Source organism: Herpailurus yagouaroundi, unplaced genomic scaffold, assembly GCF_014898765.1.
Source record: "Herpailurus yagouaroundi ecotype Mexico unplaced genomic scaffold, PumYag 162, whole genome shotgun sequence".
NCBI lineage: Eukaryota > Metazoa > Chordata > Mammalia > Carnivora > Felidae > Herpailurus > Herpailurus yagouaroundi.
Genome location: NW_024412403.1, coordinates 61229936 through 61253365, shown reverse-complemented (window position 1 = coordinate 61253365; position 23430 = coordinate 61229936). Strand labels below are relative to the sequence as shown.

The window sequence follows — 23430 nt, the reverse complement described above, 5'->3', positions numbered from 1 at the left end:
ATTACAACCAATCCCTCAGAGATACAAACAATTATCAGGGAATACTATGAAAAATTATATGCCAACAAATTGGACAACCTGGAAGAAATGGACAAATTCCTGAACACCCACACTCTTCCAAAACTCAATCAGGAGGAAATAGAAAGCTTGAACAGACCCATAACCAGCGAAGAAATTGAATCGTTTATCAAAAACCTCCCAACAAATAAGAGTCCAGGACCAGATGGCTTCCCAGGGGAGTTCTACCAGACGTTTAAAGCAGAGATAATACCTATCCTTCTCAAGCTATTCCAAGAAATAGAAAGGGAAGGAAAACTTCCAGACTCATTCTATGAAGCCAGTATTACTTTGATTCCTAAACCAGACAGAGACCCAGTAAAAAAAGAGAACTACAGGCCAATATCCCTGATGAATATGGATGCAAAAATTCTCAATAAGATACTAGCAAATCGAATTCAACGGCATATAAAAAGAATTATTCACCATGATCAAGTGGGATTCATTCCTGGGATGCAGGGCTGGTTCAACATTCGCAAATCAATCAGCGTGATACATCACATTAACAAAAAAAAAGAGAAGAACCATATGATCCTGTCAATCGATGCAGAAAAGGCCTTTGACAAAATCCAGCACCCTTTCTTAATAAAAACCCTTGAGAAAGTCGGGATAGAAGGAACATACTTAAAGATCATAAAAGCCATTTATGAAAAGCCCACAGCTAACATCATCCTCAACGGGGAAAAACTGAGAGCTTTTTCCCTGAGATCAGGAACACGATAGGGATGCCCACTCTCACCACTGTTGTTTAACATAGTGCTGGAAGTTCTAGCATCAGCAATCAGACAACAAAAGGAAATCAAAGGCATCCAAATTGGCAAAGATGAAGTCAAGCTTTCGCTTTTTGCAGATGACATGATATTATACATGGAAAATCCGACAGACTCCACCAAAAGTCTGCTAGAACTGATACATGAATTCAGCAAAGTTGCAGGATACAAAATCAATGTACAGAAATCAGTTGCATTCTTATACACTAACAATGAAGCAACAGAAAGACAAGTAAAGAAACTGATCCCATTCACAATTGCACCAAGAAGCATAAAATACCTAGGAATAAATCTAACCAAAGATGTAAAGGATCTGTATGCTGAAAACTATAGAAAGCTTATGAAGGTAATTGAAGAAGATTTAAAGAAATGGAAAGACATTCCCTGCTCATGGATTGGAAGAATAAATATTGTCAAAATGTCAATACTACCCAAAGCTATCTACACATTCAATGCAATCCCAATCAAAATTGCACCAGCATTCTTCTCGAAACTAGAACAAGCAATCCTAAAATTCATATGGAACCACAAAAGCCCCCGAATAGCCCAAGTAATTTTGAAGAAGAAGACCAAAGCAGGAGGCATCACAATCCCAGACTTTAGCCTCTACTACAAAGCTGTCATCATCAAGACAGCATGGTATTGGCACAAAAACAGACACATAGACCAATGGAATAGAATAGAAACCCCAGAACTAGACCCACAAACGTATGGCCAACTCATCTTTGACAAAGCAGGAAAGAACATCCAATGGAAAAAAGACAGTCTCTTTAACAAATGGTGCTGGGAGAACTGGACAGCAACATGCAGAAGGTTGAAACTAGACCACTTTCTCACACCATTCACAAAAATAAACTCAAAATGGATCAAGGACCTGAATGTGAGACAGGAAACCATCAAAACCTTAGAGGAGAAAGCAGGAAAAGACCTCTCTGACCTCAGCCGTAGCAATCTCTTACTCGACACATCCCCAAAGGCAAGGGAATTAAAAGCAAAAGTGAATTACTGGGACCTTATGAAGATAAAAAGCTTCTGCACAGCAAAGGAAACAACCAACAAAACCAAAAGGCAACCAACGGAATGGGAAAAGATATTTGCAAATGACATATCGGACAAAGGGCTAGTATCCAAAATCTATAAAGAGCTCACCAAACTCCACACCCGAAAAGCAAATAACCCAGTGAAGAAATGGGCAGAAAACATGAATAGACACTTCTCTAAAGAAGACATCCGGATGGCCAACAGGCACATGAAAAGATGTTCAGCGTCGCTCCTTATCAGGGAAATACAAATCAAAACCACACTCAGGTATCACCTCACGCCAGTCAGAGTGGCCAAAATGAACAAATCAGGAGACTATAGATGCTGGAGAGGATGTGGAGAAACGGGAACCCTCTTGCACTGTTGGTGGGAATGCAAATTGGTGCAGCCGCTCTGGAAAGCAGTGTGGAGGTTCCTCAGAAAATTAAAAATAGACCTACCCTATGACCCAGCAATAGCACTGCTAGGAATTTATCCAAGGGACACAGGAGTACTGATGCATAGGGGCACTTGTACCCCAATGTTCATAGCAGCACTCTCAACAATAGCCAAATTATGGAAAGAGCCTAAATGTCCATCAACTGATGAATGGATAAAGAAATTGTGGTTTATATACACTATGGAATACTATGTGGCAATGAGAAAAAATGAAACATGGCCTTTTGTAGCAACGTGGATGGAACTGGAGAGTGTGATGCTAAGTGAAATAAGCCATACAGAGAAAGACAGATACCATATGGTTTCACTCTTATGTGGATTCTGAGAAACTTAACAGGAACCCATGGGGGAGGGGAAGGAAAAAAAAAAAAAAGAGGTTAGAGTGGGAGAGAGCCAAAGCATAAGAGACTGTTGAGATCTGAGAGCAAACTGAGGGTTGATGGGGGGTGGGAGGGAGGAGAGGGTGGGTGATGGGTATTGAGGAGGGCACCTTTTGGGATGAGCACTGGGTGTTGTATGGAAACCAATTTGACAATAAATTTCATATATAAATAAAAAAAAGAATAAATTATTTTTTGTATCTAGAATCCATATCAATGATATAATCTATGAATACATAGAAGTTTCAAATAAAAGAATAATATCTAATGGTTAATAAAGTGGCTCAATTATAAACTATATTTAAAACTGACTGTAGAATAACTTTCTCTTTGACTATGTCAAATGATTAAACTTACATGAATCTCTGCTGCTGCTGTTTTATAATGTTTTATAGCAATCTAAACCATGAGCTCCCAAGGTTTATAAAATATTTTTTGATATTTAGGATAAATTCAGTTTCAAACTATAAGCTTATTTGAGATGTTTAGCAAAATAGAACTTTTTTTTTTTTTCAACTTTTATTTATTTTTTTGGGGACAGAGAGAGACAGAGCATGAATGGGGGAGGGGCAGAGAGAGAGGGAGACACAGAATCGGAAACAGGCTCCAGGCTCTGAGCCATCAGCCCAGAGCCCGACGCGGGGCTCGAACTCACGGACCGGGAGATCGTGACCTGGCTGAAGTCGGACGCTTAACCGACTGCGCCACCCAGGCGCCCCAGAACTTTTAACACATAATCAGTGCAATCCTTTTTATGAGTCTAACTAATTTCCTAACTGGACTATTTTTTTTTTTTTTGGTATTTTCATTGAGATATACCATAACCATTGCAATCTCAAGTGTACATCTAGCTCCATGAATTTACACAAAGAAAACACACATGTGTACCAGATCAAGATAGACTTTACCAACATCCCAAAAGTTCCCTCCCACTCTTTACCTGCCCAATTCTCCACACAGCAAATACTATGCTGATTCTATGTCCATAAATTAGTTGTGCCTGTTTTTGAACTTTATATAAAGAAATCAAAGTATGTACTCTTCTGTGTCTGGCTTCTTTTGCTTAACATTATATCTGTGAGATTTATTGATATTGTTACAAGTAGCAACGATTTGTTTGTTTTTTTTTTTTTTCATTGCTAGTATAGTAATCTTTCGTGTGAACATACACAATTTGTCTATCCATTCTATTATCCATACCCACCATATATTACTGGTGGGTATCTGGGCTGTTTTGTTTTGGGACCATTATTAATAATGCTGCTATGAACACTGTAGTACATGTCATTCAGAATACACATACCTACTAGTAGAATTGGTGAGTCATAGAGAATTTTTATGTTCAGCTTACTGCCAAACCATTTTGCAAAGTGATTGTACCAATTTACACCCTACTAAAATCCAACTGTTCTGCAACAGAATCCTTTTAAATTAGGTTCAAATAACTGAACTGGTACATTAATAAATATATAGGGTTTTAGTTTTCAAAGGGTTTTAACCTCATTGTAGGTAGGATCTGACTAATTGAACAACTACACTGCTCACATGTAAATTTAACCAAAACGCTTAAATATTAGTTTATCTATCACCAAAATAAAATCAAAGTCTAATTTTCCCCCTGACAACATAAATTAATTTATATAGGCTTAACTCTTAAAGGATAATACAATTCTCCCAAATTTATCATTAAACACAAAACCAACCTATTATATTTCTAGAATCGGCAAATCTCTGCATGAAGCGTGAACTGGTGAAGAGCAATTCAAACATTCTCTCAGCACTGATATGAAAAACACGGTTGATATAAAGTCTTCCATGAAGATCTTTCTCAGGCATATTTTCTGGGGAAACAACAGCAAAAGGAAACAACAACAACAAAAAACACAGGACTGAAAGGGAAGAAACTAAGGAATGGTAATTTCAAGATTTCGTTTTTGTTTGTTTGTTTTGGCACAAAATGGTTTTTAAATGTGATTACAATGATCAGCACATTCCAAAACACTATTAAAACTCTAAATTGGCATTATATACATATGTACTGTATATAATTATACATAATATATATTTAATTAAACCATATATTATCAATATTTCAGTCATCAAAACCCTAAAGATATAAAAATATTTAACCTGAATAATATCAAACTCTTGTACTACATCACTCAAAAGAATACTTCAAAAATGGTAAGGTTAATACTGGGACATATAGGGATGTATCTACCACAGCAATTAGCAGGTCCTATTTCTGAATGGTCATACATTCAATAGATATTAAGTCACGAGTGGCTCTAATATCTGCTGCACTCACCAACTTGGTAGCCTGAATAACGTTTCAAACCTGACTTAAAGCCACCTGCCCCAAGACAAGTCTTATCGTATTCACAACCTATTCTCAATACCATACGTTAAGAGAACTAAGAAATCCTTCTGAAAAGTATTCTTCAAAGCTAAGTAGAGCCCAGTGGAATATTTAATTTTTCTGGGAACCTGATAATGATGATGATGTTGAAAACTACCAGTAGCAAATGAAGAAGCAATATCTGCTCACCTCTCCTCATATTCCCTGGAAACATTATATAAAGTAGCCCATGCTTATATGGTGCTTACCATATATCAGGCATTGTACTAAGCACCTTACAAGTACCCATTCATCTTATCCTCGCAGCAATCCTGTGAGATGAGTGGTATTATCATCACCTTCATTGTATAGATGAGGAAACTGAGGCAATGAGAGAGAATTGCCAAAGCTCCATGGCTAGTGAGTGACTGAAATGGAATTTGAATTCACTACAGCTCCAGGGCAACACAAACTTAACCTCTATTTTATTGCCAGGAGTTTAACTTAAAAGAATCAAAAAGGAAATTAAAAAAAAAAAAAAAGACAGCTAGGAGTAAGAATCTGATAAAGGAAATAGAGTAAAGCAATCCATACGAAATTTTAATGATTTCAGGACTAGGATTATTTATTATTTCAAGGATTACGCTCCATCAATACAGAATAAAAACTGTGACAAAAGCCCCCCATATTACAGATCTCATGCTCTGACAACTGTCTGTGTAGGCCATCTGTCAATATTAAGCCATGGGAAGCAATCCGGTCAAGCAAAAGGCAGTAGTTCAAGAATCAGAAAAACTCTTCTAGTTCTGCCTTCACCCCAACTATTCCTTTTTCTCCCTCATCAAATGATTTGTGTTTCTCTATTTTGCTACAGGTGCAAAGAACTTAGGGATATCAGACGGATATTGATTTACCTTCTCCCTGCAACAATACTTTGTGTAGGCAAAAGCTAGTCACAGAAATTTCAAATAATGGCTCCTTCCATAGAGAAATAAATCACTGAAACTACGTAATATGCTAAGGTTTTCTGAGATAACTTCCCAATTAGGCTTGAGAAATAGCTTTTTCTGAAATAGAATGTATGTTCATTGAAAAAATTACTGATATATTCACAAAGAAAACAAACAAGTATAGATGATTCTATTAATCCTGTTCATTTCCTTCATGAACTTATCCTGAATTGTAATTATTATCTTTACTGGCCTGTTGACTTGTTTATTGCCTCTCTCCTGCATAAGACTCTAAGTTCCATCTGAGTAGGGGCTATGTCAGTTTTAAACACCTATATACATTATGTATTTGGCACATAAAAGTGTTAAATAACTATTTCTGAATGAATGACTACTGAAAGTGCTTTAAAAAAAGTATCTTACGGTCAATTTTTATTTATAGGACTTCCATTTTGCAACCATATTTTTTAACTTTTTATTTCGGAATAATTTTAGATTTACAATCAATGAAGCTCGGTGTTATTGTTACCCTTTTCCAGTAATGTCCTTTTTTTGTACAAAGATCCAATCCAAAATACCACACTGCATTTCATTGTTTTATCTCCCTTGTCTCCTCCAGTTGTGATAGTCCCTCACTCTTTCCTTGTTTTTTAATGGCCTTACACACTTGAAGAACTCTGGTCAGGTATTTTGTAGAATGTCCTTCAATTTGGGTTCATCTGTTTTTTCATGATTGTACTGGGGTTGTGGATTTGGTGAAGAACACCCACAAAGGTGAAGTCCCCTTCTCATCAAACTCAGGGGATCCAGGGTATCAGCATGAGTTATGATAATGGTAACCTTGATCATTTGGTTACGGTGGTGTCTGGCAGGCTCCTCCTCTGTAAAGTTACCATTTTTACCTTTCCATATTCTGTTTGTTAGAAATGCGTCACCAAGCTCAGCCCATGCTCAAGGGAAAGAGAATTAAGCTCCACTTTCTAGAAGGGGGAGTATGATCGCTTCTCGGCCTTTTGGCTAAGATCAAGTGTAGAAGGGGGAGTATGTATGTATATTATTTGAAACGCTGTAAGGAAGGCTTGTGTTTTGTCCCCCATTTACATATTTATTTGATTATTTGTATCAGTATGGACTCATGAATAGTTATTTTATACTTTAGGTTATAATCCAATACTATCATTATATATTTTGTTGCTCAATTTTTTTTTTTTTACTTTGGCCATTAGGAGCTCTTTCAGGTTGACTCCTATGCCCTTTTGATACACCTCTTTTTTTTTTGAAGCATTTCTTTACTTCTGGCCTTACAAGAAACTCCAGCCTCATTTTGCATATTCCCCACCTCAGCCCTAGAAGCAGTCATTTCTCTAAGGAACTCTTAAACTGTAATTTTTCAAAAGTAAGTTTCCTATTCACATTTATGAAGGAAACAAACTATACTCACATAAATATTACATTTTCATATTTCATTTAAACTCAATTAGTTGATCAATTATTCTATATTATGACTGACAAAATGGAATTTGTGGTATTACTATTAGAAATTAATACCTTTTGTATGGAAATTAATTCAAGGAAGTAAGAACCTGAAATAAACTATTTCCATCTGGGATTATTTATGTATGACATTCACAGTACTTTAAAGCCTCCTATCCAAGTAAGATCACCAGTGATATTGCTGTGACATATGAAACTAGCAAGTGGTATTTCAAGTAGGGAAGGGAACAGCGCTCAACTTGAGAGCAGGTTACTATTTCCAATAAAGAAGAAACATCTCTTGAATTGAAAATATTCAAATCTATCAGTTTGAAAGTAGCCAGTGGAAAGGATGGGAAAAGTGAGTCAGATAAATAAATATGAGAGGGACATGGGCATGAATGGAACTAAAACCCTATGTGGACAGTGTTTTGAGAGTTCACGAAAAATGTACCAGATAGGTATGCAAGAAAAGCAGATTTGGAGTTTAATTAAGTAACTAAGGACGCACAATTTGTTCTATCCTGTATCTTCTTAAAAACTGGTGACCTGCTGTCTTCTTGACATAGTTTGAGGGCTTTCTTTACATGTGAAAAACCAAGTTCAATTTGAGAGTGTTGTTTAAAAACCTGCCTCAGGTAACTATGTCAGGGTTACCTGGTTTAGTCTCATGGTGCTTCCCTGATGTGCTAGACTATTTCATGGCTTTTTCCTCTGCTTTCCCCAGAGGCTTACTTGTCCTCACCTTTATTAATTAGCATCACCTGATATCTGATTCCTATTTTTCTTTGCATGAGTTTCCAATTCATCTTGGTCTGTCAGCTGTAGATCATGGATTCTAATTTTGTTATTCTTATGTGCCCCTCCCCCAGCCTAATCTTTGCCTCACTTAGCTTCCATTCTCAACATAAGTGACTTTGGTTAGGGCACCCTGTCACACCAAGTTCCGATCTAAGCAATTAAAACTAAACTTAATTCTGTCATGACACAGCCCTGGTATCTCATGACATCAGCCAGTTTGTCAGCTTCCACTCAAGGCTCTACCTCCTGGGGCAGATGTTTCACAGACTATCCGTGACACGCATAGAGCAGGGCAGGTGAAAGAAGTAAACCCTGATAGCAACAGAAATGTTATTTTAGCCAAAAATGCAGCCACAATTTCATTATACTTATAGATGTGGATACATTGTGTCAACTCATCTTCATCTGCCAGGAAACTCCTAGCATCTTCTCAAATTCTCTGCACTCCTACCCAAAACTGAGCATGTAGTTAATAAGCTGCAGAAAGCCTATCAGCAACAGCACTCTAGATAAACAAGGTTCTTCTACAGCTTATTCTATGAAATATTATATATCAAATTTTCAAGTTCATATATGGCTTAACAGATTAAAACACAATGCTCAGCATTGTGGCAGCCCAGAACCCATTTCTGGAAGTACAGAAATATCCCTAAAAAGGCTCCCTTCAATCTTGGTGGGTGGCCTACCATAGCATAAGAACATTAAAAAAAGAACGAGTCAAAGCAGATTCTAGGCTAACTTTTCCTATATGGGCTTCAGTTAAAATCCACATCAAAGGGAGCACACTAGTTTCAGGCCCCTCTGTAAGATATCTCATGAGGATACATGAGTCTAGAAAGAGTCTCTCCTTCAAAATGGTACTCTCCCAAAGATTACAATCTGTAGGTGGCAGAAGAGAGAAAAAAAGGAAATCCTCTCATTTTCTCACTCAGACTGCTTACAATGGTAGATCAAAATACTATGATTTTAAATAAGATGATGTTTGGTTTAGAATACTCTGCCATCTACCTAACTCTCCCTAAACCCACACACAGATTTCCTGGGATGGTTTTCTTCTTTTGACCTTTCTTATTTTCCCCCCTTCACTGATTTCAAGTATCTTCATAAGGTCACAACTTCCAGAAAATAAAAAATAGATTCCTTATAATAGCCACTTATGATAAGCCTGAAATCTTGAAATCTACTTAGGGGAAGCAACAGAAGTACTTGATTTGTTATCTAATAAGGAAAAAGTCATTACGTGCACCTTAAAGAAAACCTCCACAAAAGAAGGTTAAATGTTACATGTAAAGTCTTACTGCTGTAAAACCAGTCTTTAAAGGGACATCAGCAAGAAGGAAATGTGACCAGGGCTAACATGCAATACAGCAACTACACTGCTGTTATTCTTTATTTCTAGATATGAACACAACTTCTATGAGATATATTATCCCTTATGTAACTTATCATTAATGTTAATTTTTTAGGACCAATAAGGAAGCTTCTTTTTGAGGACCATTCTTATAAAAGAGCAGGTGAGAAAGAAGAGGGGGAAAAATTGTTTTGGTGTCACTTACCTATCTGGCCACTGGGTGCCAGAGTAGGTCTTCCTAAAGTCAGAGGTTCAGTCAGGCAGATTACTAATTCATACACACTGCAGCACACCAGAGCATGAATGGTAAGGACACTAAGAGAGTCTAGTCATTCATGGAGCTCAATCCTCTTAAAAAAAACTCTCAACTATGTTTTCAAAAGAACTCAACAACTGTCCAAATGCATTCTATGATTTTTAGGAACTACTGAATTTTTATTTACATTTTCAAGATCATGGATTTAGTTTTCATTAAAGATACTTACTACAGTATTCCCAAACCAAAGTCTAACTTGATTTGGATTTGGTTTTCAGAGATTGGGTCTTGGTTTGCTTTTGGATTTGGATTTGATTTTAGATTTGACTTGGATTTAGTTTTGGTTTTCATGGATTTGTTTTTCACTTACAGTGAAAGACTTCAGGAGATCCCATACCAGGTCTAATCTGAATAGTAACTGAACTAGCAAATACAGTCATGTCCTACAGATCGAAACCACTATAATGTCCCCATTCCCGATATTCTGAGCATTGCCAGATAGAAAGCAGATACAGTAAAATCCACTGGCTTTGTACCCTTTCCTGAAAGTGGAAAGTAGCCACTACTTGGTATCTTTCCCAATGTCTCCCCACTGACTTCAGATGTCAACAATCTTACAGTGAAAAAAAAAAAAAAGAAAGATTCCTTAAAATGCCCACTTAGTAAGTATGACAAGCCCCAGGTTTTCAGTATTAACTTAGAGAAAGTAGAACATGATTTTCTATAAAATTTCCTTTAAGCAGCTGGGTTTTATTTTTATTATATTCTCTACTTTTGCATCTCTCTCTTTTTCCTTCTTCTTTTTTTTTTTTTTTTTTGGTAGTCAAAAGAAAGTACAATTATGGTGTCTGTAACACCATGCAGATTTTTATTCAGGTTTGCTTTTCCATTGCTACTGCTCCATCTCCATTGACTTCCGGCTTGGAATTTTAATAGCTAAATGTGATGGAAATCCTCACAACCCAGGCTTCTGAAAAGTGGAGATGGGTTAGATCTGGCAGCTTCTTTCCCCTATTTTCTATCAACTCCCACCATTCCTTTGGTTTTTTATAGAGTGAGAATGTGAATAAATTCTCAAACTGCCCTTACCCAATACAAAGATAAACATTAAGAGACATAACTGAAATGTTATTAAAATTTATAAGAAATTCTTTACCTTCATCAACAGAATCTGAAGTGCTGCTTTTGTCCAGAGAAAGATACTCATTTTTATTCAAGTCCAGTGATTTTGATGGTACTCTACTTAACCTCTTCTCTGAAGTTAGTAAAGGACTCTTTTTGATCTGTTTCTCACTTGGGGGTTCCTCTTTCCTTAACCCCTAAAAGGAAAACAATCCAGTTTAAAAAACAGATTATTGGCTTAGATTTTAAAGTGAGATCTTTAATAATAAAGACCCTTGGAAATACAGCTCTTTGGAAAATGTGTTTGTTATGTTTGCATCACATTTCCAATACAGTCCATAAATATTGGTAAACAATAATATATGATAATATATTCTGAAATCATCTTCTGACACAGTACTGAACAATAAATTTAAGAAGAACATCATATAAGAAGAACTCACAGTCAACATCACGTGAATCACTTGAGCAGAAGGGAAAGGGGAGCAGAGAACAACAATAATAGAGCAGTAGATTCTTTAAAGTGGGCAAGGGAGGGAGGAGTCAAACCCGATTAGTATCCCCAGACAATACCTGCCCCATCATCTCAAGGAAGAGAACTCCCCCATTCTCAAGACCAGAAACTACAGGGGAAAGAGAAAGCAAATAAAGAGAATAAGAGTCACATAAGAGTACAGTGGAGGAAAGAGGTTCATTCAACAGGAAACAATTTCACAGCAAACTCCTAAGAACACAGTTGGCTTTGCTGTTAAAGAACTAAGGGATTGGGCATTAAAATATATTCCATATATGATGCTATCTATACTTTCTGAGAATGGTTTAATCAAGAGATGTCGTTTCTATAATAAATTTAATGTTAGGCATTAAAGTATGAATGCTATTGCTATGTTAGTATTCAAGTAGAATAGTATTAAAATTAGGTTTAATAGACCAGCATAAAAAATATCAACTACATAGCAAAGTACTTTCTTGCATTGAAAGAAGCATATCTGTAATCCTTACACTTCCTGCCCCAGATCTTTGAGTAGCAGTGAAACTCCAGGGAGGATACGGGTTTCTATTGGCCACTCAGAGAACAGAATAACAACTGGGACCCAGGACACAATTTGTGAAAGGATTAAACTACCCTCATCAGAGAACTCATTCTTCAAGCAGAGATTACTGCTAAAATTGAGACTTGATTTATTTGGGAGTTCCACACTGCAAAGCAACATGCCTACTTAGCTGATCCAGAGCCTCTTTAGCAGATACTGAGTAAGTTTACACACATATTTCTCCTGTTCTTTCTAATTAAGGTATGGCTCCTATTATAAGGAATATAGACAAATACTTGTAGGAAAAGTAACAGTCACTATCTTTTCATGGGACATTTGAACAGTTTTTATTTGTGTTCTTTTCTATATTTCCTGAATTTTTACAAAGAATATTAATTTTATAACTTAAGAAAGACCTATTTCATCTTAGAAAAAAATGTTATTTCTCACTTTTTGTTATTTCCAACTTTCTTACAAGTAAAAAGGAAACAAAGTTAGTGACATATGATATTTGTTGCCATATGAGAATCTATCTCATCATACTGTTCTTGAATGCAAAAAAAAAAAAAAAAAAAGGACTGAACTATATTGTATCCCATAACCTGAAAATGACAATGAATGTATGACCAATCTTAAAACATTAAAATCTTCCTCTACATTCCATTCCCTTTCCTTAAATGAAATATGACCTCCCTCAGGGACAAAACTAGAAGGAAGAACCAATGGATTAACTATTCTAAGAGCGGGTACAGAAGACAATGTCAAGAAGGTTGTAAGAAAGACTCAAGATTAGTAATTTTGAGAATCCAATCCTCAAAGTCAGACTTTTATAAAAGGATCAGGAGACTGCAAGAGACCTCCTGTCCTGTTACCTCCCCAAATTTGAGTGGTTTGGTTTTCTCCATGAGAACATACAAAAAGATTAGCATCCAGAATCACCTCCCTTACTACAGTAGTAAGTTCCTAAGGGTCTCTATATAAATACTTTTACAAGAAATTCACAACACAAAATCTGACTGAAATAGATGAATGATGCCCAAAACAAGGTGATAACTTGGTGGCCTTTACACATTCTATTCAAAGTTTCCCCAAATTTATTCACAGGAGATGCTGAGAGCTCCATGGGAGAAATTAGAAAAGGCCCATTGCTGGCCACATGTAGATTCACCCTCAATTATAATAGCTTATGGTTATTGAATACTTAATGTGTAATAGGGATTGTTTAATGCAATTTCACATATATTAATTCATGTCATCCTTATAAAAAAACCCCTGTGGAGTATTATAGTCCTCATCTTACAGTTGAGAAAACCAAAGCATAGAAATGTTAAGTAATTAAGTTAACATTTAAGGGCATTCAGGTAGCAAGTGGCAGAGGCAGAATTTGAAACCAAAGCTCTGCTTTAAACCAAGAAATTCAGCTTTGGCCCCAGACTTACATCCCCAGTCAGCAGAATGAAAGCTCTATAGTAGGAGCACTTTCAGCGCTTAGAGTGCGGTCTCCAAATACCATTCTTCACTAAGAACAATGGCCCATTAGGAAAACGGTTAATACTAAGTCTGGGACAGTAAGTGTACAAAGTGTGCCTAGGACATGTTGTTGTGCCAGAAAGAAAGGAAGCCATCAAAGATTATTGATCATTTCTAAAACACAAAGGAGCCCACCTGAAGGGGCTCCTGTTGCCAGAGGAGACAAACTGAGTATTAAAAAAAAAATAAATAATGGGGGAGGGAACAATGGGCTTATAATGATATTTGAAAAAATAAAGGAAGAAACTAACTAGTAATTAACCAGATGTGCCTGCTTTCATAGTCAGCTTACAAAGCATTTACTGTTACTCAAGCATGCTACTCAGGGTTCTCATCTCCCCCTTCAAAACAAATTCTTTTCACCACACACCAGTTACCCTGAGAAAAATTCTGCTAACTACGAATTTCTCTATCATATTTTATTTTTAATGATGCCTATCCCCCTTATAGACAGATGCTCAGGGAGCTGTCTGGTAGTTTTGCACCATATCCAGCTCTGAACAGAACAATGTATTATTCCCATATAACCTCGGTTACTTAAAGACTTAAAACCTTTTTCTTAAAATAAAGGAGCAGCCTGACGTCCTAAACTTTAAAAATTTTGTACACTTTGTTTTTATTTGATCTTACATTATGATGATCACATGACAGCATCAGATATATTTTAAAAGGGATATCATACACTAACCCCTTTCGGTGAATTTCCATCAATTGACTCTGTCTCTGAAACACGATTAACTGATTCTCGTGTAAAACTGATGGACTTGGAAAATTTTTCATCTCTCGCCCCACAATCATCCAAGCTGCTTCTTCCTGGACTTCTATAAGAAACACATCATTATAGAAATATAACCAAGATCAATTTCATACAAATAAGTGATTTAGTCTCCCTACTGAGGTCTTCTCTATTATACAGCATTTTGACAACAAATGGTTTTTTGTAATGTAACAAATAAGTCCTACTTATAACAAGACCATCTTCTTAAACCACCTGCAAATGACTTTATTTCTGAAAATAAGATGTGCTCATATGAGACATTATAAATGTCAGAACCCATTTAAAAATTAACCAAATACCAGCGGCAATAACAGCAAGTAACCCAATGAATATTATAGCTTGTTTGAATTTCAGTTGGGGACTGCCACAAAGCTTTGAAAGGTACAGACTAGATGTTTGGGTTGGATGCCAGTCAGCACCAGGAGGCAGCTCTGGATTTCCTTTCTTCTGACTCAGTTCCAGCTGAGGTGGTGACTCCCTCCCAGAAGGGGGTGCTCCTGATGTCTGAGCACAGACCCCATTGATCAGTCCATGCCCCTTTTCTTGTTCTTCTTGTTCCTAAGAACCAGGTTTAAGGAACAGCTTTCAAATGGTCATAGGAACATGATTACAACAAATGTCCTGGGACTTGCTTTTCCTCTTTCTGGGAGGAGCATAAAGAAAGGAAAATCTATTAAATATAAAAGAAGTACAACTGATCTAATTTTCAGGCCTTGAACTTATTGAGCAATTATTATTCCTATGTAATCATTGCTAGATACTTAAAGCTCTTCTAAAATAAAGTAGCAGCCTAACATCTTTAGCTAGATTATCCTGAGGAAGGAACAGAAAAGCCAAAGGGCCTTTCATCCCTATTCTACCCCACCCAAATAATACTTAGGTCTGCCACCAAGTCACTCCTAGCTAGGCAGAATGGCAAGACTGAGGGGGACCCAACAAGAAAAATGGCCCTTTGAGACTAGCCCAGCAGCTGAGTGTCTGCATCTGAGGATTTTAAGGATGGGAGTGAGTTGTGGAGAAATACAGAAAGGAAAAAGGAGGAGAGAGAGTGATGGAGAGATTGAAAATGAAGACAAAGAAAGTGGAACAGCTGAGGAAATAAAGGTTTGAGACAGATACACTTCTTTTGGAAATAGGAAGAAAGGGAAAAGGAAGAGAAGAGGAAATAAGAATCTGGCCACATTCTCTCTGAGAAAGCACTCAATTGCTAGAAGAAAGTTTTCTGGTGACCTCAAAAAGCTAGAACTTACAGTGTATAAAGCACTTGGTCAAAAATATTTATTCTCGGGTGCCTGGGTGGTTCAGTCTGTTGAGCGTCTGACCTGGGCTCGGGACATGATCTCACGGTTCGTGGGTTCAAGCCCCACATTGGGTTCTGTGCTGACAGCTTGGAGCCTGGAGCCTGCTTTAGATTCTGTCTCCCTCTCTCTCTGCCCCTCCCCCCACTCATGCTCTCTCTCTGTCTCAAAAATAAATGAACATTTAAAAAAAACTTTTTTATGGGAATACAAGCTGGTGCAGCCATTCTGGAAAACAGTATGGAGGTTCCTCAAAAAACTAAAAATAGAACTACCCTACAACCCAGCAATTGCATTACTAGGCATTTATCCACAGGATACAGGTGTGCTGTTTCAAAGGGACACATGCACCCCTGTGTTTATAGCAGCACTATCAACAATAGCCAAAGTATGGAAAGAGCCCAAATGTCCATCGATGGATGAATGGATAAAGAAGATGTATACAATGGAGTATTACTCAGCAATCAAAAAGAATGAAATCTTGCCATTTGCAACTACGTGGATGGAACTGGAGAGTATTATGCTAAGTTAAGAACCAAAACAGATGAACATAAGGGAAGGGAAACAAAAATAATATAAAAACAGAGAAGGGGACAAAACCGAAGAGACTCATAAATATGGAGAACAAACTGAGGGCTACGGGAGGGGCTGTGGGAGGGGGGATGGGCTAAATGGGTAAGGGGCATTAAGGAATCTACTCCTGAAATCATTGCTGCATTATATGCTAACTAACTTGGATGTAAATTAAAAAAAATAAAATTAAAAAAAATGTTTTTAATAAAAAAAATATTCTCTTCTTCACAAGAAACTCCTTGAGTTGGCAGGGACCTTGGAAATTATCTAGTTTAACTACCTCATTTCAGAGATGGGTAAAGTGAGTATCTGAAAGGCTAAGAGATTTGCTTGAGGTTGTGCAGATACTTGGTGGCCAAGTCCAGACAAGAATCCAGATCTTCTTTACCATAACCCAAGGCTCTCTGCATTATGTCAACTGTTTTTCTATCCAGCGCCAGTACCTAAGAGACACTAGTAAACTTTACAAGGAGAGTAGTACAATGGAAATTTTTAACTTTACAGAAAACTAATAAAATATGCATGTGCAACCACGTAAAAAAGTCTAAAATATTGATGCTGAGCTGAAACAGTATAAAGAGGATCAGCATAACTAGAAGACTACCTAAATAGAAGAAAAAAAAACTGTAAACATACTGAGACTTCTGAAAGATTTCCATTTTTAACTTGCTATAGAATTTTTAAGAGTTTTATTAAGATATAACTCACATTCCATAAAATTCACCCCATTTAATGTGTACAATACAGTGGTTTATAGAGTTGTACAGCCACAACCACTATCTAGGTTTAGAGCATGTTCATCAACAAAAAGAAATCCTGTGCCTGTTAGTAATCACTCCCCATTCTCCCTTCCTCCCAGCCCTTGGTAAATACTAATCTACTTTCTGTCTCTATAGATGTGCTCATTCTGGATTCCGTTTCACATAAATGGATTGTACAATACGTGGTCTTGGGTAACTCACTTCTTTCACTTGCTTCCATCATTTATAATGTCTACTATAGAATTTTAATGTATTATCCTTAATTGTTTTTATTGCTATGACCTCAATTACCATTGGACAAAATGCACTTTTACTTGTATAGGTTAATAAAAATATCCACTCTTCCAAAGAATCCCCATCAGTCAAAAATAATCTCATCTCTGAATTTATCATATTATCTATTGCTCCTTTTGGCCTATGTCATTTTCAACCCTGTATTATATGTATTTGCATTCTCCATAGTACTATCAGCTCCTTTCATTAATGCATTCAGTATTTATTGAGTGTCAACTACATGTCAAGCACTATGCTAGGGTTTCCTTGAGGAAACATCATACCGTCTTTGTATTCCTCAAAATACCTACCAGCTAGTTTATTTTATTGTTATCTACAAGCTCAGAGATGTCACTAGGTACTTCTTCAGACCCTTATTAAAAAGTTTTACTAAAACTATGCTTTAAGCAAACCCTAGATAACAGAGTTACAAAATTAACATTTCCTTGTATGTCCTATATTTGCTTACCAATTTGGCAAACTATTCAATGTCCTCACCTTTCACTTCATTCCACTACAAAGACCAAAGAGGCAAATTCCACCCAAGGACAATTTAATAGAAATTCTAAATTGGTAAAGTCTAAAATAATTCTGCTTTAATTAATGATTAATAAGTTGTGATAGTTAACATTTTGCTCTACCTTGGCTGCACAGTATCCTCGATTGACAAAGACAAGTTTTCCATCTCTTCAGCATTTAAGCCTAGCTCATTACCATAATTCTGCTGGAGCAGCTGCCAGAATTCCTGTCTGGTCAAGCTCTAAAATGACACAAAAATTACACTGAATATTGGAAAATATAAGATACTACAACATAGTGATTCAAACATGAATTGTGAGGTCAAAATGACCTGTTGTGCAGATTCTAAATGTGAAAGTTTGGTAGTTATTTGGCCTTTTCAAATGACAGTTTTCTGCATGTATAAAAAATGGGTTAACAGGGGTGCCTGGGTGGCTCAATAGGTTTAGCGTCCTACTCTTGATTTCGGCTCAGGTTATGATCTCACAGTTAGTGAGACTGAGTCCAACCTCAGGCTCTGCACTGACAACATGGAACCTGCTTGGTATTCTCTCTCTCTCTGCCCCTCCCCTGCCCGTGCTCTCTCTCCTTCTCAAAATAAATAAATAAACATTTTTTAAAAACGGGTTAACAAAACTTACCTGACAGGGTTGATACTGGGAGTGGATAAAATGATGATTTTAAAGTATATAACATAATAACTACTTAAATGAGAAGTAAGAGGTTTCAAATTGTCTCTTCATAAAATAATTTATTCATAGTATTATTGGGCAATCACTAATCTGCAATTTAAATTCTACAATCCAGGGGCCCCTGAGTGGCTCAGTAGGTTAAGCGTCTGATTTCAGCTCAGGTCATGATCTCCCGGTTCATGAGTTCAAGCCCCACTTCCAGCTCTGTGCTGACATCTCAGAGCCTGGAGCCTGCTTTGGATTCTGTGTCTCCCTCTCTCTCTGCCCCTCCCCAACTTGTGCTTTGTCTCTCTCTGCCTCTCAAATTAAAAAAGAAATTTTCTTAAAAAAGAAATTTAAATTCTACAGCCCAATAAATAAATAAATAAATAAATAAATTCTACAATCCAACTGTCTACCATGACCACTGGATCAGCATTCAGTGTTCTGATCATCAACTCAAAACCATTCTCTTAATCCATAATGTATCTGAATATTTTGACCATTTTTAACACCTTATATATCAGTAAATTTTAAGTTATATTTTCCTACAATATAAAAGGCAACAGGATAGAATTCAGAGTATTTCCTTTAATTCATTTATAAAAAAATCCATCTTGTTCTTTCTTTATAGGTAACATATCAGTGTTAAAATCATCTAAAACAAAAAAGTCATGCATGCACTGTAGAGCAAAACAAAAACAATAATAATAAGATAACCAATGGTCTGATTTCTAGAAACATTTTAGGTGGTTAATTACATGATTAAGCACAGTAGAGGGAGGCAGCATAACACCTGAGGCAACTGTTGGCAAGACTATTTCTCATTCATTTAGCAAATATTTATTTAGAACCTCCAAACATGTATCACTGCACTACATGGCTAAGAATAAACATGATATATACAAGTTAAGCTCCTTGTTCTCAAACAACTTATAGTTGAAGAACCATGGGAGACCTTTAAGTTAAATATGACAGGCTATAATATTAAGTACTAAAGTACTGATACAATCAACTTACTATAAAAGTCTAAAGGCAAGGGTGCCTGGGTGGCTCAGTCAGTTAAGCGTCTGACTTCGGTTCAGGTCATGATCTCATGGTTTGTGAGTTTGAGCCCTGCGTAGGCTCTGTGCTGACAGCTCAGAGCCTGGAGCCTGCTTCAGATTCTGTGTCTCCCTCTCTCTCTATCCCTCTCCAACTAATGCTCTGTCTCTCTGTCTCTCAAAAATAAATAAATGTAAAAAAAGATTTTTTTAAAGTCTAAAGGCAAGAAATATTACTGTGGATTAGCGTGATCAGATAAGGCTTCACATTGGCTAAATGTCTTCAGCAGAGCTGAAGGAAGGACATGAATGGGGAAAATGGAGAGAGGAGGAAATTTTGAGAGAGAGAAACCAACACACAAGTACAAAATAAATACATAAAGAACATAGGTAATGTCTATTTTGCAGTCGGTTAATAGTTTATTGACCTAACTGGGGTAAAAAAAAAAATTAAGTTGGAAAATAGAGATAAATATAGGGAGATTTAAGGGGGCCAAATATATGCCTTAAATTCCTCCCTGATATTCCCCTTGACAGATGCCACTTTCTTTTTTCTTTCTCCTTGTTTCTTCTCCATGTCTAGTGGCTATGGAATCTTTGTTACATTACACTAGATGACCCTCACTATATTTTACAGAACCTCGAAGAAATTAAGAAAAAAACTTCTGCATTTTAGACCACTAGTTTCCAATTTGCCATACCCAGACTGGTAAGATTCCACAAGAGTAGTTGATGAAAATTCAGACATTACTATCAATATTTCAAAAAATAAAAAGTATCCAAACAATTACCTACAATAAAGTTATTCAAGCTAAGTAAAATGTCAGGCCCCTTTGAGGCTGAATTACATTAGCCTAGAGCAGTTATTCAGGCTCATAAGAAACTCTCATTGCAAATAATGTTTGTCTAATAAACAATAATGTTCTAAGATTTTATTATTTAGTTATATACCATTTGCTTGGTGGACAAAGTCTTTGGAAGACTAGTGTCCACAAAAGAAAAATAAAAAGGATCACTAGTGGTAGAGAAAGTTAAGGAACTTGATTCTTGATCCTAACACATTTCTTTTCTGATTCCCACTCCAAAAAAGCCGTTTGTGTACAGCAGTTAGCTCATACTAATAACTCAATCTTTCAAAGACATTATCTTTGAAATACTTCTAGTGTCATAAGTGGATGGTTAACTTTATAAAGAGAAACAAGAAATATTTCAATATACTTGTGGAAGATTATGTTATAAAAACTTCTCTGAAATAATAAATATCAAACTATTACAAAAACAGACTAAAAGAAGTAGATAAAACAATTATAAATATTCAGGTGACTTCCTACAACTGAATGACATGAAACTTAGACATAAAATATTAACAATAAAAACACAATTTTATTTGACTACATGAATGTTTTAAATACGTTATCAAAAACTATCAAGATGTGAATAGTTAATAGGGTAATTTCAATATACTTTTTCATTTCTGAGTTTATATATATATAGGAACTTCTATACAAAGTATAAAGTATTTATATATAAAGTATATGTTTACATATATAAATATAAATTTATAAAAATATAAAGTATATATATAAAGTATCTATGTATGTAAATTAGTGGAAAACAAAATAGAACTCATTTAATTCACCATCTTTTTTTAAGTTCACCATTTTATAGATCTGCTCATTTGTTAAAAACAAGTTTTTCCATAAAGTTGATCAGAAAAGACAAAAATGTGGTCATTTATTTACAGTCGTGTTGAATATTTAAACATTAAAACATATACCCAGACTGATATTCATAATTCTCTGAATAACAATAATTTTCTAAAGAGGTTGTTTTAAAAAACATCCTAAATTTTAACCAAAGGCTGACCACCTACCTGCAAACAATGAAGAGTCCTGGTTCAGCCTGCAGGCTACTTTAACAAAATAAAGATGAACCAAGCAGCAATCAGATACGACTCAAAAGTCAGAAGATCAATTTCTGGCCCAGAAAGCTTTGTATTCTAAGTATTCTGCAAAGTCTTTATCCGCAGCAGAGTTCCCAATATTTAATGACAACTACATAAAATCACTGTTTCAATCTTCTCTTTTTGTTATGAGAGGCTTTTCCTTATGAAAGACAAGTCCTACAGAGTTCAAAGCACATTATTTGTCACTTCCTGGTTTGTAGTATCAGCACTCTTTCCAAGGTTGCAGGTCAGAATGCAGAATTGGTAGTTACACCTCACTCTACAGGTTCCTAAGCCACTCCTACTAGAAGAGGATAGGTAAACAGGGTTTTATTAAAGGGACAGTTCTCAATTTCTTCTGTTCCACAGAAGATTAGAAACAATAAAATGCTGGGGCGCCTGGGTGGCGCAGTCGGTTAAGCGTCCGACTTCAGCCAGGTCACGATCTCGCGGTCGGTGAGTTCAAGCCCCGCGTCAGGCTCTGGGCTGATGGCTCGGAGCCTGTTTCCCATTCTGTGTCTCCCTCTCTCTCTGCCCCTCCCCCGTTCATGCTCTGTCTCTCTCTGTCCCAAAAATAAATAAACGTTGAAAAAAAAATTTAAAAAAAAAAAAAGAAACAATAAAATGCAAATGAAAATATCTTGCTTATTATGCTCAATTACTATGTCAATCTCATTTTAAGGATTAAATATATCAAGGGCTAAATTTCTTCCTCCATGCTATCGCTTTCTATTCATTTCTAGCAATGTCATTATTACTTCTTCATATGCCACTTCTTCAGTATTGATGTAGCACCTCATCAGACTCATACATTAACCCTTTATCACTATCAAAGATTGAGTTCTTGAGTATTATAAATGGAATGCCAGGAAATGGCAAGAAGAGTGAGCTATTCAGGTCAAGCAATTCCAATAAGCCCTCGGCACATCATTCATCACTGAAAAGTTTACATCTCATTACTCAATAGTTCTTTCCTTTAAAAATATTTTTTACTTTCTTCAGAATAATTTCCTGGCAGGGACCTGGGATACAATAAACACACAGAGAGTCTCATCTACCAATTCCAATTTCTTTCCTGAAGAAAAATGTTCCTCTAAATAAAAAATCACAGCTTGCCCGAATTTCTACCTAGGTATTCCATTTAATTTAGTAAGGTGTTAGACAACATCAAATGCTACTCAATGAACTGCAAGGATATCCTTTTGGGGCGTTGCTAGAACCTAATCATTTAATGCAACAGCAGAATGAGGGACCAGAGCAACACCGGAGAATAGCACGCCCTCAAACAAAGAAAGCACACATGGGGGATACAGTACACTAAAAATCAATGCTTTTGGCATGTTATGGAAATTCTCATGGGTTGCAATTATAGATAGATATCCTTACTCTATTATGGTAACCAAACTGCTATGAGAAAAATATATCTTAGCTATACTGTAAATGATCATATATACTAAGATCATATATACTTATATGCTAAATATAAAAATTCCTATAGTAAACCATCAGTAAGTATTCAGTAAATTTAGTAGGCTTACAAGGGAAAACAGAACCTAAGACTGAGCCCTAAGAAAGCCTGGCACACAAAGGAGTGGCCAGCAAAAAAAAGAATGAAGGAAATACCAGACAGGTAAGAGGGAAGTCCAGAAGGAATGATGTCATGGAATTCAAGGAAAGAAGGTGCTTCAAAATGGAGGGAGTGTGTCTTAGTGTGGAATGTTGCTGACAGATCAAGTACATGGAGAACATCCATGGCAAGTGCAAGCATGCCAAGGAAACAGCCTGGCAAGCCAGTTCACCAAGACTAGCAGGGGGAAGAAGGGAAGGGGGGGTGCGGAAGGAAGAGAAGGGAGAAGGAAAGAGTCAGTGGGGAAGAGGGAAGCAGCCAGGGCATGAGGGGCTTTGCATGCCATGCTGAGGAATATAGGGTTTACTCTGTTAAAATATGAAAAGCCAGGGCACCTGGGTGGCTCAGTCGGGTTAAACATCAGACTTTGGCTCAGGTCATGATCTTGCGGTTCCTGAGTT

General features: G+C 36.5%; 1 protein-coding gene and 1 pseudogene across 3 annotated transcripts in view; one reads left to right on the top strand and one right to left on the bottom strand.

Annotated features, from left to right (window-relative positions):
• The window catches only part of GRAMD1C (GRAM domain containing 1C), a 117291-nt gene that overhangs the window by 25064 nt on the left and 68797 nt on the right, over positions 1–23430 (bottom strand). For 2 of the 3 annotated variants that reach the window (XM_040484546.1, XM_040484548.1), the window contains 4 exons: positions 17866–17984; positions 14230–14362; positions 11012–11174; positions 4390–4527 (listed from right to left, as the gene is read on the bottom strand). In XM_040484546.1, coding sequence (XP_040340480.1) covers positions 4390–4527; positions 11012–11174; positions 14230–14362; positions 17866–17984 — 553 coding nt within the window. Of the gene's footprint in view, positions 1–4389; positions 4528–11011; positions 11175–14229; positions 14363–17865; positions 17985–21330; positions 21648–23430 lie in introns of those variants that run through there. The other variant, XM_040484547.1, reaches the window with a different exon arrangement.
• On the top strand, positions 6972–7122 carry LOC121036579 (uncharacterized; annotated as a pseudogene).